General features: G+C 41.8%; 1 protein-coding gene across 3 annotated transcripts in view; it reads left to right on the forward strand.

The window, feature by feature from the left end:
- The first annotated feature begins 333 nt into the window (after positions 1–333).
- scn1laa (sodium channel, voltage-gated, type I-like, alpha) overlaps positions 334–20,030 on the forward strand; it is a 50,239-nt gene continuing 30,542 nt past the window's right edge. For 2 of the 3 annotated variants that reach the window (XM_065006043.1, XM_065006073.1), the window contains exons 1-5: positions 12,876–12,953; positions 13,756–13,847; positions 16,060–16,323; positions 16,814–16,877; positions 17,093–17,234. In XM_065006043.1, coding sequence (XP_064862115.1) covers positions 12,949–12,953; positions 13,756–13,847; positions 16,060–16,323; positions 16,814–16,877; positions 17,093–17,234 — 567 coding nt within the window. In that variant the 5' untranslated portion in view covers positions 12,876–12,948. Of the gene's footprint in view, positions 531–10,114; positions 10,429–12,284; positions 12,404–12,639; positions 12,730–12,824; positions 12,954–13,755; positions 13,848–16,059; positions 16,324–16,813; positions 16,878–17,092; positions 17,235–20,030 lie in introns of those variants that run through there. The other variant, XM_029685828.2, reaches the window with a different exon arrangement.

Below are 20,030 nucleotides of genomic sequence, written 5' to 3' on the forward strand. Positions count from 1 at the left end.
GTGAAGCCTTCGGCATTTTCACAATGAGAAAAACACACTCTGACATCGTATTACCACAGTCACGCACTGTGTGTATCAGAAACTACCCCCATACTTCACCAACATCCAGAGATGACTAACACTTTTAGAATGTTCTTCAATGTGTTACAGTAGGTATGCCTACAAATAATCACAATTTCAGTGATACTAAACTGTAGGCTGTCCATTATCTCTTCCCGATATCCACGACCACAGACAGACATTATTTCTGATCACGCACACAACCCCGAATCTCTGCCGTCATTAGTTCCCGGTAACAACCGGAAGCGCAACAGAATGCTCTGAACAAGACGACTGTGGCAACAAGTTAATCACGCTCTCCTGTGATTTTTTGTTGTCCATCTCTGGGAAATACTAAATCGAAAGAAGAAAACACATTTGACTTAGTCAAGTATACACATGTGTCCTTCAATCACCTTACTCGGGAGAAAGCAACATCAAGAAGTGCCTAGCGATTATTGTCTTTACCTGCCTTGGATGAAAAACGAATGGTAAGTATAGGGGATGGGAAAGGATGCCCTAGGGCTTCCCAAAGGTGGGAAATGATTGCGTAATTTAAATAAATCTCTCAAAAATATGTATTTCTACTATCTTTAATGTCTCAGGTGAAAACGGAGTGGGGGCTGTCACTATTTTTCAAAAGTGAAGCATTGCAAGGCTGATGGAAAAATGTGGGTAAAGAAGATGCCTGGAGGGCCCTGATACAATAATGATCCGTTATTGGTAACATAATATTCCATGATGTGTAACCTATAGCTGACCTATTCAAATAATTATGATAGGCCTTATTATATACTCAGATAATGTAGTTTAGGCGAATCCGTACTATGGGCATCTTGTCATTTTGACAGGGGATTACCAGATTTTACAGATCTGTATTTTATTAATTTAAAAAACAACTGTGGCGTAGGTTTTAAAGGTCATTCTTGTTGGGTGAAATAAGCTCTTGAGCAGATAATACTATGATCCTGCTAGTTGTTACAGATTTGTGTGATCAAACCTTATTCTTATAAGGTCAATGGATCAAACCCTGGATCAGGGAGGAAATATAAGGGGAAAGGAAAGGGGATACCTAGTCAGTTGTCCAACTGAATGTATTCAGCTGAAATGTGTCTTTTCGCATTTAACCCAACCCCTCTAACCTCTGAAAACATTGTTCTTTCGGCATGTCCAATCTCCCATAGAGAATATAGTTCAACACAAAATATAATGCGCCCTACTGTAGCCTAGTTTAACCTTGTTAGAGCGGATATATGAATCGAATGTTATTGATCACTGTGATCATAATATAGTGTCCCGTCTGCTGCTGCAGAATTGTTTCAGCTGACCCATCAATGGTGTTTATAATTGGGTGTCACTTCCAGGTATTCCAACCTGTTAGATTAATGTCAACAGAGTGGCAATAAGGCTAGCGACGTTGGAACAGACGGACAAATAGCCTACTGTAGCCAACACTTCATCACCTGGGACTAGATAGGCTGTAATATGATTATTGCCATATAAAGACTATGCGAATTGAACATATACCAGTAAAGAACGATTTTACTTTATCCCACGAGCAAAACATGTTTGTATGCATTTATCTGCGACATAGGCCTGTCATAACTCTTCCATATACATGTATTTATAGGCTATAAATCGTAACCAGTCTGTTTAAAGTCATCACAATGTATAGGTAGGTCTACATTATTTATAGTGTCGCCGACGCGCTAAATGTGTCACACTTCTCTAATCATTCTACAACTTAGCCCATTTTTTTTATTCAGAAAAATCGAGGCGTGATGCAAGCAGTGGTTGTGGGCGCTTGGCTATAGCCTACTGTCGTGTATGTGAATGGGAAGGGTGGCTTGAGGGTGTTGGTTCTACCAGACTCGCTGGGCTGGGCGGAGATTTTGCTATGAGAGCGCCTTCTCCATGGAAATAATTGAAGCCTCCAATATGGCGACAGCAGTTGTACGTCATATCTACCATTGATAAGGTAACTTGTTTGATGCACTCCTGTATCATCGCATGCGGCCATATTCATATTCATATCCAACATATTAGCCTAATCAAGTCATTCATTTTCGAATGTATCCGTACACCTTGCTCCTTTTCTGTTGTGTGGACATATCTCTATATACTTTCCCTCAGCGCGCCTCTCAGGGTGGACCTTCTTATGGACGAGACGCAGAAATGCGTAAACATACAGAAGTCAGTCAGCTAGATGCGTGTCAAGGTTGTGGCAATAGTCAAGCAGATGTCATAAATGTGTCATTTATTGGCTGCCGGTATAAATACGATATTGGTCATACATTCTCAATACTCATCTGTTTGATTGGTTAAGTTAACACATATGTAATCTATTTTACCTCAATCACTTAGTGTTGCTTGCTGATATAGAACGTTGCTTTTGTACCATTTCGTTGGGGTAGTCGGCAAAACAGCAATTCCTAGCGCTTTTATTAATTTAAGTCCTATCTCAACTTTCCTAAATCATATCATACATTTGCCTGCATGAGTAACCCAGGTCAACATGCATATTTTGTCATGAAATTGAACATGATTTACAGTTGGCTAAGTGATATACCCCTAAGGCGAGTATGATTTGAATAGTTAGTTGGACTACACTCTTATGTGAGTAATGGCATAAACGTTAGATTTCTATCTCTTGTGAAATAATGGAGGATAAATCAGTGCCATTCACACGAGTAGACACTCTGGAGGGAGGATATCGCGCATTTCTGATAGACCCACTGCCATTTCTGCGTTTAGTCTAGTGCGGATAACCTTTGAGCACCATGGACAGCAGCACATGCGCGAAAAGTAGGACTACCCGGTAGAATCCGTCAATCAACAGCACCCGTCCACGAAAGAGGTCGAGCAAGTAGCCTTAGTTGCTCTGTTAGACTGATTTGGGATTGTATATTTTGATAACAGACTGAGCAACTCAAATTGGACTTTCAATGTGGTTTATGGTCGGCTACAGTAGGAAATATGCAGATGCTATGAAATGCCTAAATGTTTTTGCCTACACAACAAGCTACTAAAACGTCATGATGCATGGGAATTATGTTTGAAATAATCTGTGCTATATCATGTCTATAGCCTTGGGTTTACTTCCCTCCCTGGAGTCTTTTCATTGTTCCTGAGTTCACAGTACATTTTTCAAGTAAGAAGACTAAAACACTTTAGCCTGAGTGCCCGTCTCTTGCTAACTCCTTATCAGCCATGACAATTGTCCATGATAATTCCATAATGTGTTGACAAGAGAGAAAAAACATACCAGCACTTAGGCTAAAAAAGCACATTGAGACCAGTAGCTTACCATGGGGTTTCTGTCAACTCCATGTGAAAGAGGATAACCTGATTGAATTAATGAAACATGGAGGAGAAGGCTGGGGGTGTAGGTCACTGAGGTCAAGGCCCCTCCTCAGTTTTTGTTGATGAACAGGACAGGGCTAATATGCATGGTGAAAGATAGAGAAAACAAAAGGGGTGTCATTTGAGGTCAGTGAACGATAAAGGAGACAAATGAGTTGCCATTTTTGCTGGCCTCCTCGTGGTCTTGATGTCAAGGCAACAGCTTGCAGATGAAGAAAAATATCTGAAGCACGTTAGCAGCTCATAGTTGTGTGCAATAGATACTAGAGGCCTATATGAAACACTGGTTTCAAGTTCTAAGTTTTAATGTCACATGCACAAGTCCAGTGAAATGCCTTTCTTGACAGCTCTAAACCCAACAATGCAGTAATCAATAGCAATGTAATATTACAAATAACATAAGGTAGAACAAAAACACACAAGAAATAAGAACACGAGAAAGTAAGTAAGCATACTATATACAGGGTCAGTCAGTTCCAGTAGCATATTTACAATGGGCAGGGATAGTGGAGTGATAGAGGTAGATATGTACAGCTGAAGTCAGAAGTTTACATACACCTTAGCCAAATACATTTAAACTCAGTTTTTCACAATTCCTGACATTTAATCCTAGTAAACATTCCCTGTCTTGGGTCAATTAGGATCACCACTTTATTTTAAGAACCTGAAATGTCAGAATAATAGTAGAGAGAATGATTTATTTCAGCTTTTATTTCTTTCATCACATTCCCAGTGGGTCAGAAGTTTACATTCACTCAATTAGTATTTGGTAGCATTGCCTTTAAATTGTTTAACTTGAGTCAAACATTTTGGATAGCCTTCCTCAAACTTCCCACAAATAAGTTGGGTGAATTTTGGCCCATTCCTCATGACAGAGCTGGTGTAACTGAGTCAGGTTTGTCGGCCACCTTGCTCGCACATGCTTTTTCAGATCTTCCCACAAATCTTCAATGTGATTGAAGTCAGGGCTTTGTGATGGCCACTCCAATACCTTGACTTTGTTGTCCTTAAAGCCATTTTGCCACAACTTTGGAAGTATGTGTTACGATCAACTAGGAGTGGTGGGTGGAATCAGGCGCAGAGAGCCGGGTTCAGTCTTTCTTTCAATTTATTCCCCAGCGCAACAAAACAGTCACGCCAACACACAGGGCGTATATAAGTTGCCAGTCCAAACAACAGGACAAAATAGTCCGGAGAATAAATATACGAATAACTCACACCATCAAACACAGAGTAACACAAACAAGCCCGCACAAATACCCAGCGGGCCTAGTGCCCTTAAATACCCTAATACAAAACAGGTGTACCCAATTACCCAATAACCCAAAACAAACAGAAAGGGAATCGATGGTAGCTAATAGGCCGGCGACGACGACCGCCGAGCACCACCCGAACAGGAAGAGGCACCATCTTCGGCAAGGTTCGTGACAGTATGCTTGGGATCATTGTCCACTTGGAAGACCCATTTGCCACCAAGCTTTAACTGATGTCTTGAGATGTTGCTTCAATATATCCACATAATTTTCCTACCTCATGATGCCATCTATTTTGTGAAGTGCACCAGTCCCTCCTGCAGCAAAACACCCCCACAACATGATGCTGCCACCCCCATGCTTCACGGTTGGAATGGTGTTCTTCAGCTTGCAAGCCTCACCTTTTTCCACAAAAATAACATTAGTCATTATGGGCAAACAGTTCTATTTTTATTTCATCAGACCAGAGGGCATTTCTCCAAAAAGTACGACCTTTGTCCCCATGTGCAATTGCAAACCGTAGGCATTTTTATGGCGGTTTTGGAGCGACCTTTCAGGTTATGTTGATATAGGACTCGTTTTACTGTGGATATAGATACTTTTGTACCTGTTTCCTCCAGCATCTTCACAAGGTGCTTTGCTGTTGTTCTGGGATTGATTTGCACTTTTCGCACCAAAGTACTTTAATCTGTAGGAGACCGAATGCGTCTCCTTTCTGAGCGGTATAACGGCTGCATGGTCCCGTGGTGTTTATACTTGCATACTATTGTTTGTACAGATAAATGTGGTACCTTCAGGTGTTTGGAAATTGCTCCCAAGGATGAAACAGACTTGTGGAGGTCTACAATTTTTTCTGGGGTCTTGGCAGATTTCTTTTGATTTTCCCATGATGTCAGGCAAAGAGGCACTGAGTTTGAAGGTAGGCCTTGAAAAACATCCACAGGTAAACCTCCAATTTACTCAAGTAATTCAATTAGCTTATCAGAAGCTTCTAAAGCCATTACATAATTTTCTGGAATTTTCCAAGCTGTTTAAAGGCACAGTCAACTTAGTGTATGTAAACCTCTGACCCACTGTCTGTAAACAATTGTTGGAAACATTACTTGTGTTATGCATAAAGTAGATGTCCTAACCTGACTTTCCAAAACTATAGTTTGTTAACAAGAAATGTGTGGAGTGGTTAAAAAACAAGTTTTAATGACTCCAACCTAAGTGCATGTAAACTTCCAATTTCAACTGTATAGGGGTAAGGTGACTAGACATCAGGAAAAATGATAAACAGAGTAGCAGCAGTGTATATGTTGATTGTATGTGAGTGCGTGTGTGTAGAGTCAGTATAAATGTATGTGCATGTTATGTGTATGTGAGCAAATGATGGAGTGAGTGTTTGTGTTAGTTAGAGTGTCAGTGTGCATGAGTGTATTGGGCCCTGTGAGTGTACATAGACTGCAAAAATACAAATAAAATACAAGGATCAACTCAGAGAGTCTGTGTAGCCATTTTGTTAGCTATTTAGCAGTTTTATGGCTTGGGGATAGAAGCTGTTCAGGAACCTTTTGGTGTCAGACTTGATGCACCGGTACCGCTTGCCATACGGAAGCGGAGTCTATGGGTTGGGTGGCTGGAGTCTTTATTGACTTTCCGGGCCTTCCTTTCACATTGCCTGATTTGGAGGTGCTGGATTTTGATATTTGGTATTTTATTAGAATCCCCATTAGCTGATAGCAGGGAGCTCGGCCCCTGATGTCCTGGGCTGTCTGCATCACCCTCTGTAGTGCCATGCGATCTAGGGAGGTGCTATCCTGTAGACCATGACCAGCTCCTTTGTCTTTCTGACGTTGTGGGAGAAGTTCTTGTCCTGGCACCACATTGCCAGGTCACTGACCTCCTCCCTGTAGGCTGTCTCATCATCGCAGGTGATCAGGCATATCACCGTCGTGTTGTCAGCAAACTTTTAACCTTTTTTAGTTAACCTTTATTTAACTAGGCAAGTCAGTTAAGAACAACTTATTATTTACAATGGCAGCCGGCCCCAACTAAACCCTAACCCGGAAGATGCTGGGTCATTTGTGTTCCGCCCTATGGGACACCCAATCACGGCCGGTTGTGATACAGCCTGGAATCAAACCAGGGTTTGTAGTGATGCCTCTAGCACTGAGATGCAGTACATTAGACATCTGCGCCACTCGGGAGCCCTACTTGAGGATGGTGTTGGAGTCGTGCGTGGCCACGTAGTCATGGGTGAACAGGGAGTACAGGAGAGGACAAAGCACACACCTCTGTGGGGCCCCCGTGTTGAGGGTCAGCATGGCGGAGGTGATGTTGCCTACCCTCACCACCTGGGATCAGCCCGTCAGGAAGTCCAGGATCCAGTTGCAGAGGGCTGTGTTCAGTCCCAGAGTCCTAAGCTTGATGATGTGCTTGGAGGGGACAATGATGTTGAACGCTGAGCTGTAGTCAATAAACAGCATTCTCACGAAGGTAATCCTCTTACCTAGGTGGGTGAGGGCAGTGTCGAGTGCAATTGAGATTGTGTCGTTTATGGATCTGTTGGGACGGTATGCAAATTGGAGTGGTGTCTGGGATGATGGAGTTGATGTATGCCATAACCAGCCTCTCAAAACACTTCATGATTACAGATGTGAGTGCTACAGAGCGGTAGACATTGTGGCATGAAGCCTTATCGTTCTTGGGAACTCGAATGAGGGCGGCCATCTGTTTATGCTGCCTATGTTTGGTGGCCAGTCGCTTCAGTATTTAATTTGGCTCACATATTAAGTCTAATCACTAGTCAGTATTTACAGTATGTCAATAAACATAGATTCGAGGAGTTAACCCAGGACATAGCCTACCCAACAGAAATTCTTCAACCGCTGCCAACAGTCACCATGTTTTCGCTGGATACAGTTTGGCCACACACCTGCGGTCACATCTGACTGTAAGATACGTTTGACTGAATCCCTTCTAGTTGTATCGAGTCTATTATCTGTTAATTATCTTAATGCACATTGAGTTTGATGTACCAAGGTTATAGGAATAATGACATTATGTTATATTGTGTTGAATGAGTTGTTGTGTTATATGGAGATACTGTAGCGTACAGTATGAATGATTGTGCCCGTTTTTTTTTTTGTCTTGCAGTTGGATTGTGACTAAACGTTTACCTGTATTCTCTGGTAGAAGCAATCTAAAAATAAATGGAAGGCTAAACAGCTTGTAGTAGGTCCGATGGAGAGGCCTACCTCCCTGAGCCTAGAGAAAGGTTAGTACCAGGATTATAGCACGACTCCAACCTGGCACCTCAGCGATTACTTTGGAAAGTGGGGATTGCTCCCAGATACCATTGAAGCCAGGAAGTATTTTTCTTTACATCACGGCGCATTCTCACCTATATACCTTTTGGGAAGTGGTGCACGTATAAAAGATAAAATGATTCATACAGACATTTACATTCATCTTTAAATCAATTTTGGGGGATTTTGTTTGTCGAGCAAGGTACCCACTGGGCCAAAAACTAGTTGAATCAACGTTGTTTCCACATCATTTCAACCAAAACATTCGATGTGATGACATTGAATCAACGTGGAAAACTGATTGGATTTGTAAAAAGTCATCAACGTAAAAAAATATTTCAGGAATGTTTGTCTTTTTTTTAAACCTAAAACCAATTACATGGTTAAGATGTGTGTTGATTTTTACGTTGAAGTCATGTTAATTGACAACTCAATCAAAGACATATCAAAACTAGACGTTTAACTGATGTCTGTGCCCAGTGGGAAAACTCCAAAAGGTTTAAAGACACTTAACATAAAAAGACTTTAAACTAATAGAAAATATTGGCTATACTACATAGATTAGTCATTCATCCGTGTTTTAATGTGACATTTATATTTTTATAGCCAACAATATAAAATATTTCATTCTGCATAATTGGTTCTATTATTCAGAATGCAGAATGTCAGCTCTTCATTGCACTCTTTTCATGACTACTTCTACTTGTGTATGTGCTCTGCTCCTTCCGTGCATGCACTCATACCTGTAAAGGCAACTATAAAGGTTGCCTTTTGTCTTCGGAGTCAACATGTCAGATGCATTAAGGAGGAATTCTAGATAAGCTACTGTATCTGAATTTGATACACAGCTACAACTGGCAAATTCTGTACAGATAAACTAAGCGATTTCCTAATGACTTCTTCCATTTAATGAAGGGAAATTAGATGTGGCTTCTAGCCATTAAAGGGAATAGAAGATGTGTGAGTAGTATAGAGTACTAATGCTGATGAAACGCACTTATGAGAACGTTCCAAATTCAGGTTCATATGAATTAGCATTTGTGTGTAGCTGGCTGAAAAGTCAGACTAGTCAACCACAGCTGTGCTGTTAAGGTATTTATATTATAGTGTATTATGCTGCCTTAGGCAGGATTTGCTTTTCTGTTATATGTAACAAATCATTCATATTCACAACCCACAACCTAAATATGGGGTGATATAACCTAATGCCATAGCAGAGCACAAATATACCTCAAACAGAGGTTACAACGACTACATCCGTTTCACTAAATTCCTCAATGGGGTTTTCCTATGTTGTCATATTGATGTGATTTATATTCAATCCAGTCTAGCATTGACCAATGTGTTAGTGATTGAGTTCTTGGATCTGTCAAGACAAACAATGGACTTATTTTATGACACTATTGCACTATAAAGCCTATGACATAGAAGATAAAGCTGAGGCCTCTCCACAGCGGGACAGATGCAGAGGGGAGCTGTAGTAAAAGGGATGCTCGATATTGCCCTTGCAGTGTCCCTGTGCATCATCTTACTACTCTCTGAGCCTATTTGGAACATCTGCCTCTCCCTCTATCATTTCTTTACTCATTTTAAGGTGGAAACTCTGGGCTCGGAACGAAACCATGCCTTCTAGCTGTTGTCGGTAGGATTGGCTCTGGAGCAGAGAGTAATGGGTTAAACTAGAAGCCTGTATTATATGGCAAGTCTGATTTCATTATTGCCAGGTAGTTGCTGTGGATTAAAGAGCGAAGTCAGGTCTCCCTAGGCTGATAATGGATTACTACTTGTCCTCTGGGGGATCCACAGGCAGATCTCCCTCCACTCATGGGCATGTTTTGTTTTTTTAAGTAAAGTAATAGGTGTGAAGAATAGACTGTAAAGTACCTCATATTGATTGTTATACTGCCAAAGAGATGCGGTATGGAAACCATTTCTGTTTCCCTTTGTCACTGGTATCCGTGTGACATTGGATGATTGTGAGTGTAAGATTATATCGGAAGAATATTGTCCAAGTCACTGTGTTCTGCACTCATACAGGTTGCACATTTCCTTCAGTAGAAATATTACGGAGGTTTTATGTCGTTCTTTGGATATCCATGCCTCAGGAGTTGATACAGAGTCACTACATTTGCCTCTAACTGGAGCTTCTCCCTCTTGTTTCTCCAGTCCTTTCTATTGAAGGAGGCTAACCGGTCGCTCTGAATGTGCAGGATGAAAAGATGGCACAGCTGCTTGTACCTCCAGGACCAGACAGCTTCCGGCTGTTTTGTCGTGAGTCCCTTGATGCCATCGAGAGGCGGATCGCTGAGGAGAACGCCAAGAAACCCAAGGGGAAGCCCAATGACGATGGCGACAACGGACCCAAGCCCAGCAGTGACCTGGAGGCAGGCAAATCACTGCCACTCATATACGGGGACATTCCCAAAGGATTGGTGTCCACACCACTGGAGGACCTGGACACCTTCTACAGCAACCAGAAAGTGAGTTGGATTGGTCTTCACAAAGAGCTGGGCTTTGAAACCAAGGAAGGGGGTGTTTGAAGGAGTTGTGAAGGGTTATGGCAGTCTTGGAAAGCATAGACACACAGTTGTCTGTAACGTTGCATAACGGATGTAGTAGCTTATGTTTTTTTGGATACAGTAGCCCTCAACTTTGGATCTGCATAATATTTTGAGCAAAGGGTTTATGTTGATGCATACTCCTGTCTATCCAGTCATGTGTACAGTGTACCGTGCTGTGAGAGATCTCTGGGTCGGGCACTGTGATGCTGTGACACCCAGAGTTGTCGTAGCACATGCTTTCTCTGTTTTCAGATCCAGGTTCAGTTGTTATTGTGTAGGTCAGGTGATGGAGCATGCTGTCATCCAACCAGAGCCTTTGTATTCAAGATGACAGGAACGCAGGGATCGATAGGGATACCATCTGACAATTTCAGGGAAGACATTTTACCACACCACAGAGTAGGGCTGGGCAATATGGCCAAAATATCATATCCCGATATAGGTAATTTCATATCCCGATAACGATACATATCACAATATACACATTTTCTGTAAATTCAATGAATAAATAGTTTATATAAAATGACCACATGTACAGGCCTATTTATTATTACATTTGAAATTATACTCAAAAAATAAAAGGTATTTGCATTTGGTACCTTGGGTCGAGTGTTGGCACCAACTCACGAAACCCCCGTTTCCCAACCATGTAAATGGGGCCATGTCTTTGCCGATGTAAGTTGTTACGGCAGCTGTTCTCTCCTTCCATCTTCGTGGTTCTTTGCCATATGGTGTGCCGCGGGCAAAGCCTCTTGCAGCGTCTGAGACGGGGGTTTGTTTTGAGCACCCGACTACTTTTTGGGGTCTCATCCGTAGACACTCTCCATACTGTTTCACATGATTCTTGCGAAGGTAGTAAAAGAGGTTAGTAGTGTTTGAGCCTGTTTTCGGGACCGGCCTGCGGCATATTTTGCAGAGGGCTGTTTTCTGGTATATTTTGCAGAGGGCTGTTTTCTGGTATATTTTGCAGAGGGCTGTTTTCTGGTATATTTTGCAGGGGACGGTTTTCTGGTATATTTTGCAGAGGGCGTTTTTCTGGTATATTTTGCAGAGGGCGGTTTTCTGGTATATTTTGCAGAGGGCTGTTTTCTGGTATATTTTGCAGAGGGCTGTTTTCTGGTATATTTTGCAGAGGGCTGTTTTCTGGTATATTTTGCAGAGGGCGGTTTTCTGGTATATTTTGCAGAGGGCTGTTTTCTGGTATATTTTGCAGAGGGCGGTTTTCTGGTATATTTTGCAGAGGGCTGTTTTCTGGTATATTTTGCAGAGGGCTGTTTTCTGGTCTGTGTCAGACTTTTCATACCCAAACCACGTCCATGCGACCGACGTAACCTCTCTTTTAGGTACAGTCTCCGTGCTCTGTGTCGCGTTCACTCTCCTCCATGATTGTTTGTGTTGCAAATTTCCTTCCACGTGGCACGTGTGGAAGAATGCAAAGCGACGTCCAATTGACGGAAAATATTGCTGTAAAGAGTGTTATTTGCGACCCAATGAAATATATGAAACGATAGACGTTTATAGATCAATATATATATATATATGTATATATATGCATATATACATATCGCCCAGGCCTACCACAGAGTATCACTGTGCTCTCTACCACAGAGTATCACTTCTCAAAGAGAAAAATGTACAATTCACATATTTTTGTTTAGTGACTAGTTCATTTCCATCACTCCTAACTGACCAGGAATATGTGTTAACAGTCTCATGGGGTCTCTCTCTCTCTCTCTCTCTCTCTCTCTCTCTCTCTCTCTCTCTCTCACACACAGACCTTTATAGTATTGAACCGAGGGAAGGCCATCTTCCGCTTCAACGCCACTCCTGCCTTGTATGTCTTAAGCCCCTTCAACCCTCTTAGACGAATATCAATTAAGGTTTTGGTTCACTCATATCCTTTCATTGACATTTTTTTTAAATTCAGTTTTTTTTTATAGGTCAAATTAAACCTATATCCTATATCCCATGTCTTTATCCTAGTAATTAGTGCAATATAGTGATTTGTGTACTGAAGATATGTGGTCACCTGATACGTTCTATGCCCGATGTCAGGCGTTGTATCGTATGTCATGTCAGCATTGAATTAACCCGTCTGGACAGTTCAGTTTCCTTGACAACTGCCTCCACATTGTTCAGCATGGTAATCATGTTCACCATCCTTACCAACTGTGCGTTTATGACCCTGAGTCAGCCCCCGGACTGGGCAAAAAATATAGAGTAAGTCATCCTCTTACGCCAAAATTCGACATGCATCCACAATACACATCCACAATGATCTATGTCGACTAACCAGTCCCCTTTGTTTCCAACAGGTACACATTCACTGGAATTTATACATTTGAGTCTCTTATAAAAATATTGGCAAGGGGCTTCTGTGTCGGGAAGTTCACCTTTCTACGAGATCCATGGAACTGGTTGGATTTCTGTGTCATTGTCATGGCGTAAGTATTCACACGCTTTCCTGTTATGAGCTGAAACAGGTGACTGTATCCTGCGTGCCTAGCTGTATGACGTAACTAGTGGCAACACTATGCACTAATGTTCCGTCTGTAAAGTTCTCACGACAAACCCACTTCTACACTGCAAGTCATTTGGCCTATTTCTACTAACAGCTACCAGACTTCATTACCATTTGTTTTTGCTGCTTGAGGCAGAGGAGTTACAAGTATTGGGTAACTGTTCATGTAGTTTAATACATTGATTCTGTTTGTTGTTCAGGGGCAACAAGTCCCCTTAGTTTATTCTTTGTGTTGCTAGTGTATTAATTGTTGGAGCATACACAAGACAACAGTTGTTTTGCAATACTGTGTTGGAATGGTTGCACGTCTTTGTATGTACAAATACCATGCAAACATGAGGAATATCGAGGCACTTCTCAGTCTAACCTTAGCTTGGCTAGTGTCCTTCCTCACACCTTCCTCACACCTATTGTCTATCCCACCATGTAATGGTGTTTGAGGGGTTTAGGGACGTTGCCACGTGACATGAATGTATTTGAACTACACAAGCTCTATTGTAATTGTGAATTTTCCTGCAGGTATGTAACAGAGTTTGTAAAACTAGGCAATGTTTCAGCTCTTCGCACTTTCAGAGTACTGAGAGCTTTGAAAACTATTTCAGTTATCCCAGGTAAGGAGGGCCTGTTGCCAGCTGTCAGCCAGCCCCTTCCTTGTGTGATGTTTCCTCCGACTGCTCTTTGTTGTCCTGTCATGGCGTCTGTGTGCGACTTCCCTTTTATTACAGATATGTCACATCGTTTGTGGACCTGGGCAACGTGTCAGCACTGAGAACGTTCAGGGTTCTCCGAGCACTGAAAACGATATCGGTCATCCCAGGTGAGAGCCAGGTTAAGGGACAAGGTTTCGGGGCCAAAGGGTTACTACACCTTTACACTTTTCTTTAGGTTTGCCTCTCATGCTGCCAGTAAAAGTAGAAATCTGAAGCAGTTCATTTCAAATGGAAAATGATTTCTTGCTTTTAGACTATTGTATTTATTGATTTGTTCATTTTTATTGAACAGCCTTGGGGGTCTAGTCGATTTTGTTTGCATGGGACTTTGTTTAAATCCAGCTTTAATTGTGTTTGTGGTGCTGTCCAGCTCTTCTCTCCTTCCTTCGCTGTTTGGGATGGTTGCTTGTCAGTGTTCTCCCTGACTGGTGTTTGTCTTCATTCAACTGTTCCTGTTCAGTGAAGACAGACTGTGTTTTGGTCTGGTAAGGGTGGGTCATATGTCAGAGCTGATTTTGACGTATGCCCCTTCCTCACAGACATGCATGCTTTTGTTATTATACTCTACGACATATTTTCTGATCCAAACTCTTGGTAGGGTGTCTAACACACATAATATCTACTACAACAAATGTCAATTTGTGGCCAGAACTGCCTGGCCATTAGAACAACTATGCTCCTCAGCTTATTTGTTTTCTTAATCAACCGTAGAGCAACCAGGGACTTAATTTGAAGCTACATTGTGTGCTATAAACATATTACCGGGATTTGGATCTTAGTCAGAAAATATGATGTGCCTATCACGGCTCATATAATTCTAGTGGAGAAAAGAACGTTATATAACAGATTAAACATTCTTATGGTGTAAGACCACCAATTGAGATAGTAGAATGTGTCACTGCACTGCCAGCGTACCATTCTTTGACAATTGAGGAGCTTCTTTCAAAAACGCTATATATCCATTGTCAAAAATGTTGGTAAATTTGCTTTTATTGTTTAAAGAACGTATGACCGAGGTTGGTGTGTTTTTTTCACTATCTAATCATGGCATGGGGTTGTTCAATGACAGACATGTATTTTTTTTTTAAATCTATCGCTTGATGGTTTCATTTTAGAGAGACAAATAATCATGGTTTTTTTGCAAAACGCTATACACTGAGTGTACAAAACATTAAGGACACCTGCTCTTTCCATGACAGACTGACCAGGTGAACCCAAGTGAAAGCTATGATCCCTTATTGATGTCTCTTGTTAAATCCACTTCAATCAGTGTAGATGAAGGGGAGGAGACAGGTTAAAGAAGTATTTTTAAGCCTTGAAACAATTGAGACATTGATTGTGTATGGGTGCCATTCAGAGGGTGAATGGGCAAGACACAAGATTTAAATGCCTTTGAACAGAGTATGGTAGTAGGTGCCAGGTGCACCGGTATGTGTCAAGAACTGCAAAGCTGCTGCGTTTTTCAAGCTCAACAGTTTCCCGTGTATATCAACAATGCTCCACCACCCAAGGGGCATCCAGCCAACTTGACACAACTTTGGGAAGCAATGGAGTCAACAGGGGCCAGCATCCCTGTGGAACGCTTTTGACACCTTGTAGAGTCCATTCCCCAACAAATTGAGGCTGTTCTGAGGGCAAAAGGGGGAGGGGGGGTGCAACTCAATATTACGAAGGTGTCCTTAATGTTTTGTACACTCAGTGTATATCCGCCTCCCTCTCAGAGAAATAAGTAGAACTGCTAGGGTTTTTACACAGTCCAAAGGAACAAATAACACGGACTGTACAAGTGATACATTTGTGACATCAATATAAAACAAATCAATACAGTCATACAACATCTGCATGTAAATCATTGACATGTAATATTTGAGTTATTTATCCAGAGAGACTCACAGTTAGGTAATTGATCTTAAGATAGCTAGGTGACACTACCGCATACAGTCAAATACACTGTATACAAGCATTCCATTCCAGCTAAACAACGGAAATATAGCGTTTAGGAAAAAATAAAACACATTTTAATACACAACTAGAAATATATGAATAAAAAAAATCTGAGAACAGTCATATTTTACACACATATTAATTAAGCAATCATTTCTAGTGAGAAAAAAAAACAAAATGAAAAATGTGTGGATTTTGCGTTTTGGAAATAAACTCTTTTGGACACCTCCACACGGTTTGTTTTTAAACATATGAGCAACGGAGATGGCGTTTCATGCTGGGATGTTCACATTGTATACAAATGACACTTCTTCTTTGCATACACTGTATAAGACTCCTATGCGAATAACAGTGAGGTTCTGTCGTGTCCTGCAGGCCTCAAGACCATTGTGGGAGCGCTGATCCAGTCAGTGAAGAAACTGTCAGACGTGATGATCCTCACTGTATTCTGCCTAAGTGTCTTTGCCCTAGTAGGGCTGCAGCTGTTTATGGGCAATTTAAGAAACAAATGTTTAAGGATCCGTCCTAACTCAACCAACCTCTTGAATGATACATTGGACTTTAATGGGAAGGAGTATAATGAAGGGGACTTTAACGAGACCGTCCCGTTCAACTGGACCAATTACACTAATAATCCTGGTAAGCATGTTTCTTTGGCTTTAGACAGTCATTGGAGGGTGAACGCCATGCTAGTAACCACGGACCACAGTGAGTGAGTCACAGCTCATTGCTAATAGCCAAACAAGCAGCCCTGGCTGAAGAGCGTAATGTTAAATGACAGGAATGGCTGAGAGGGGTTTGTAAGAGCTTCTGGTGGGAAGTAGTGTGGCTGCTCATCATAACACTGCCGGTTTGTGGATGATACTAGTGGCATGTTTAGCTTGTCAACACGGAGGGCTTTGAGTCACCTCCCAAATGGGGAAAACGGCACCTGGATGGCCATGACACTAGGACCTGGGCAGCCATGGGGTCAAAGGGGAGACAATAGATAAGAGAAAAGGAAAGGGCTTTTCAGGACTAAATCTTTGAACTGTTCACTAGTTACAATGCTGTGATGATGGAGGTGAGAATGAAAATAATTTCTCTTTCTTGCAGTTGACGAAAGATTGACTTGTCTTTTTTCCTGTAGATAATTATTACTACCTCCCAGGTAAAAGGGATGCTTTGCTTTGTGGAAATGGCAGTGGTGCTGGGTAAGATTGAGCCCACATTACTACCTTTGTGTCTGATTGTCAGGATGCACTACTGATTGTGCTTGCGTTTGTTTGTGTGTGTGCGTGTGCGTACCTGCGTGCGGTCGTGCATGACTTTGTGCGTTAACATCAAAATAGACTTCACAGGATATTGGGAATGCAGTGATGGTGATTCTGATTCTGTTTGAGTTTCCCAGGCTTGTTGTTTGTTGTAGGCTGTGTCCAGAGGGATTCTGGTGCGTCAAAGCAGGCCGGAACCCAGACTTCGGCTACACCAGCTTTGACACGTTCAGCTGGGCCTTCCTGTCTCTGTTCAGACTGATGACTCAGGACTACTGGGAGAACCTCTACCAGCAGGTCTGTCTCATAGAGATGTACTAGAGAGCTCATCTCCTGTCTTTGCAATGGCCACTTTTTGTGACAACTTGGCAAGTGCCATTGAGGGCTATCTCCATTTTAAAGTAGTCCATGACTTCCTCTTTTACTTCTATGAGTGTATTGGTAGTTTGTACATAGATTCAATAGGTGCATACCACTTACTGTGCTGGAGTGTATCATCTAAACAGGTATAAAGCCAAGGTTGGTGATTAACTGCCACCTGTAATTGTGGAATGTTTGCTCAGCAGTATAATTCATTGGCTTACCCCTTCCGCTGACCAGGATGGAATTTTGTGATCGTTCGTTAACCCATAGCAAGTCCCACCATGTTGACTACTTCAAAATGGTGAAAGCTCTCATTGGAAGCCTGGTGGAACCAGCCTGATTGCCATCCCTTACAGAATTGTGAAGGCAGCGATCAGGCTGGTTCCTCAAGCCTACCTCAAGGGGTACTACCCTTGCCAAAAAAAGGCTTTGGGCCAAGTGCGCCCTCTATCCAACTCTATGGTCTGTCTGCATTATGACGTGATACTGGGGGCTTTTTTTACAGGCAAAAGGATTGCTAGTGTTGTCGTTGCATTGGACAGACCCATTTGTGCCAGCTTCTGTGCTCAGTGGAGATCCCTGTGTTCCTGTGCTTCTGATTGCACCTGTGAGGAACACTATGGGCTCTAATCTTGTCTGGTGTTAAACCAACGCCCAGCGCAATTGTCAAATGCATTCTTGTTTGCAATTCCAACCTGTTAAAGCCGGGCACTCTTCTATTTTCAAAACATATGCCAGGATTGGTCATTTACCTGTCTTAAATGAGCTTGCATGTGCTAAGATTGGAGGGTTGGCATTATCTAAGGTGTGTCATTAAAAACGTGCGCCAAAGTGCCAATTTCAGTATGCGCTGCTTGGAATATTTAAGACTAACCGAATACTGGACTTTTAACAATGGATTTTAACAATGGAAGCAAAGCCTATCCAGCTGTGACACACAGTGCCCATGTTTACATGGCGCAAGTGAGATGAGCTTTTTTTGCCTGTAAACCTTGTATTTAGAAACGTGAAAAACAAATGTTTTTTCCCCATTTAGTGTCATTTAATTAAAAACCAAGCATACACAGTAAAATTGCAAGAGTTAATTCAACTCATATGGAGTCGAATTTAACAACATTTTGGTGTTTATATGGTCCAACCCCCATTTTGTCTTAAAACTACTCTGGTCATGGCGTTGATATTACTGGAGTTAACACGACACTAAATGAATTGACAATCAACTCCGGCAGAGTACATTTCTCTTTCGGTTGACTTCCTTTTAAGTAATAAGGGTGTAAAGCCTTTGCAATATAATATTCAATCTCTGTTAGGTCCAATTTGGAGGAAGATATCCGGCATTTTACATCACCCCTAACTTGCATTTAGAACACCTGTCAGAGTAGGGAAGACAATACAGTACATGGAGACGAACAACATCAAACTGGAACAACTATCTCACTAACAGCTGCTATGAATCCAACCACTTACAGATGGGATTGGTTTAGAAAAATGTACGTTTCTGATCTTATCTTAGTGTAGCATCAGATAAAAAAAAAAACAATCAATGTACATGTGAAAACACGGGGTTTGGGTCGTGAGGCCGCTTTGAAATGAATCTTCATCACCAAAGCTTTCACAGCAAAACAGTGAGTGGACATCCACATTTTATCTATGTAGGCTAATACATTGTTTTCGCTGGCTCCTGTTATTATTTTGGAAGTGCATAAAAAAACTCTCCATCTAGGTTGTATGCCCATTGTCACGCCCTGGTCTTAGTATTTTGTGTTTTCTTTATTTTTTTGGTCAGGCCAGGGTGTGACATGGGTTTATTATGTGGTGTGTTTTTGTCTTGGGGTTTTAGTAGGTATTGGGATTGTGGCTTAGTAGGGTTATCTAGTAAAGTCTATGGTTGCCTGAAGTGGTTCTCAATCAGAGGCAGGTGATTATCGTTGTCTCTGATTGGGAACCATATTTAGGCAGCCATATTCTTTGAGTGTTCTTTGTTCCTGTCTCTGTGTTAGTTTGCACCAGTTTAGGCTGTTTCGGTTTTCACGGTACGTTTATTGTTTTTGTATTGATCGTGTTCTTTCTTAATTAATTAAACATGTATCAAAATTACCACGCTGCATTTTGGTCCTCCTCTCTTACACCCGAAGAAAACCTTAACACCCATAATGGAGCAAAAGATTAGATAATCCGGGGACACTCATATTTAGAAACATTTAAGTTGTTTTTTTCGTTTGATTTTTTAAAAAGCGTACCCTACTATAACGAAAGCTGCTTCAACAGCAAAGCATCTGGTGTCTTTATAATTCCCGAGCAGCCTATCCATAAAAGGATTCTAGTCGCAAGGCTTTTGCCGACATGCTTTTGTATTATTCACAATTCCCATCGGCATACCTGCAGTGCTCCATTCGGCTTGTGTCCATCCCCGTTGTCCAGTTACCAGATACGTAACCAACCTCTTGTCCGGTTACCAGATACGTAACCAACCTCTTGTCCGGTTACCAGATACGTAACCAGCCTCTTGTCCGGGTACCAGTTACGTAACCAGCCTCTTGTCCAGTTACCAGATACGTAACCAACCTCTTGTCCGGTTACCAGATACGTAACCAACCTCTTGTCCGGGTACCAGATACGTAACCAACCTCTTGTCCAGTTACCAGATACGTAACCAACCTCTTGTCCGGTTACCAGATACGTAACCAGCCTCTTGTCCGATTACCAGATACGTAACCAGCCTCTTGTCTA

Source organism: Oncorhynchus nerka, linkage group LG1 (assembly GCF_034236695.1).
Source record: "Oncorhynchus nerka isolate Pitt River linkage group LG1, Oner_Uvic_2.0, whole genome shotgun sequence".
Taxonomy (NCBI): domain Eukaryota; kingdom Metazoa; phylum Chordata; class Actinopteri; order Salmoniformes; family Salmonidae; genus Oncorhynchus; species Oncorhynchus nerka.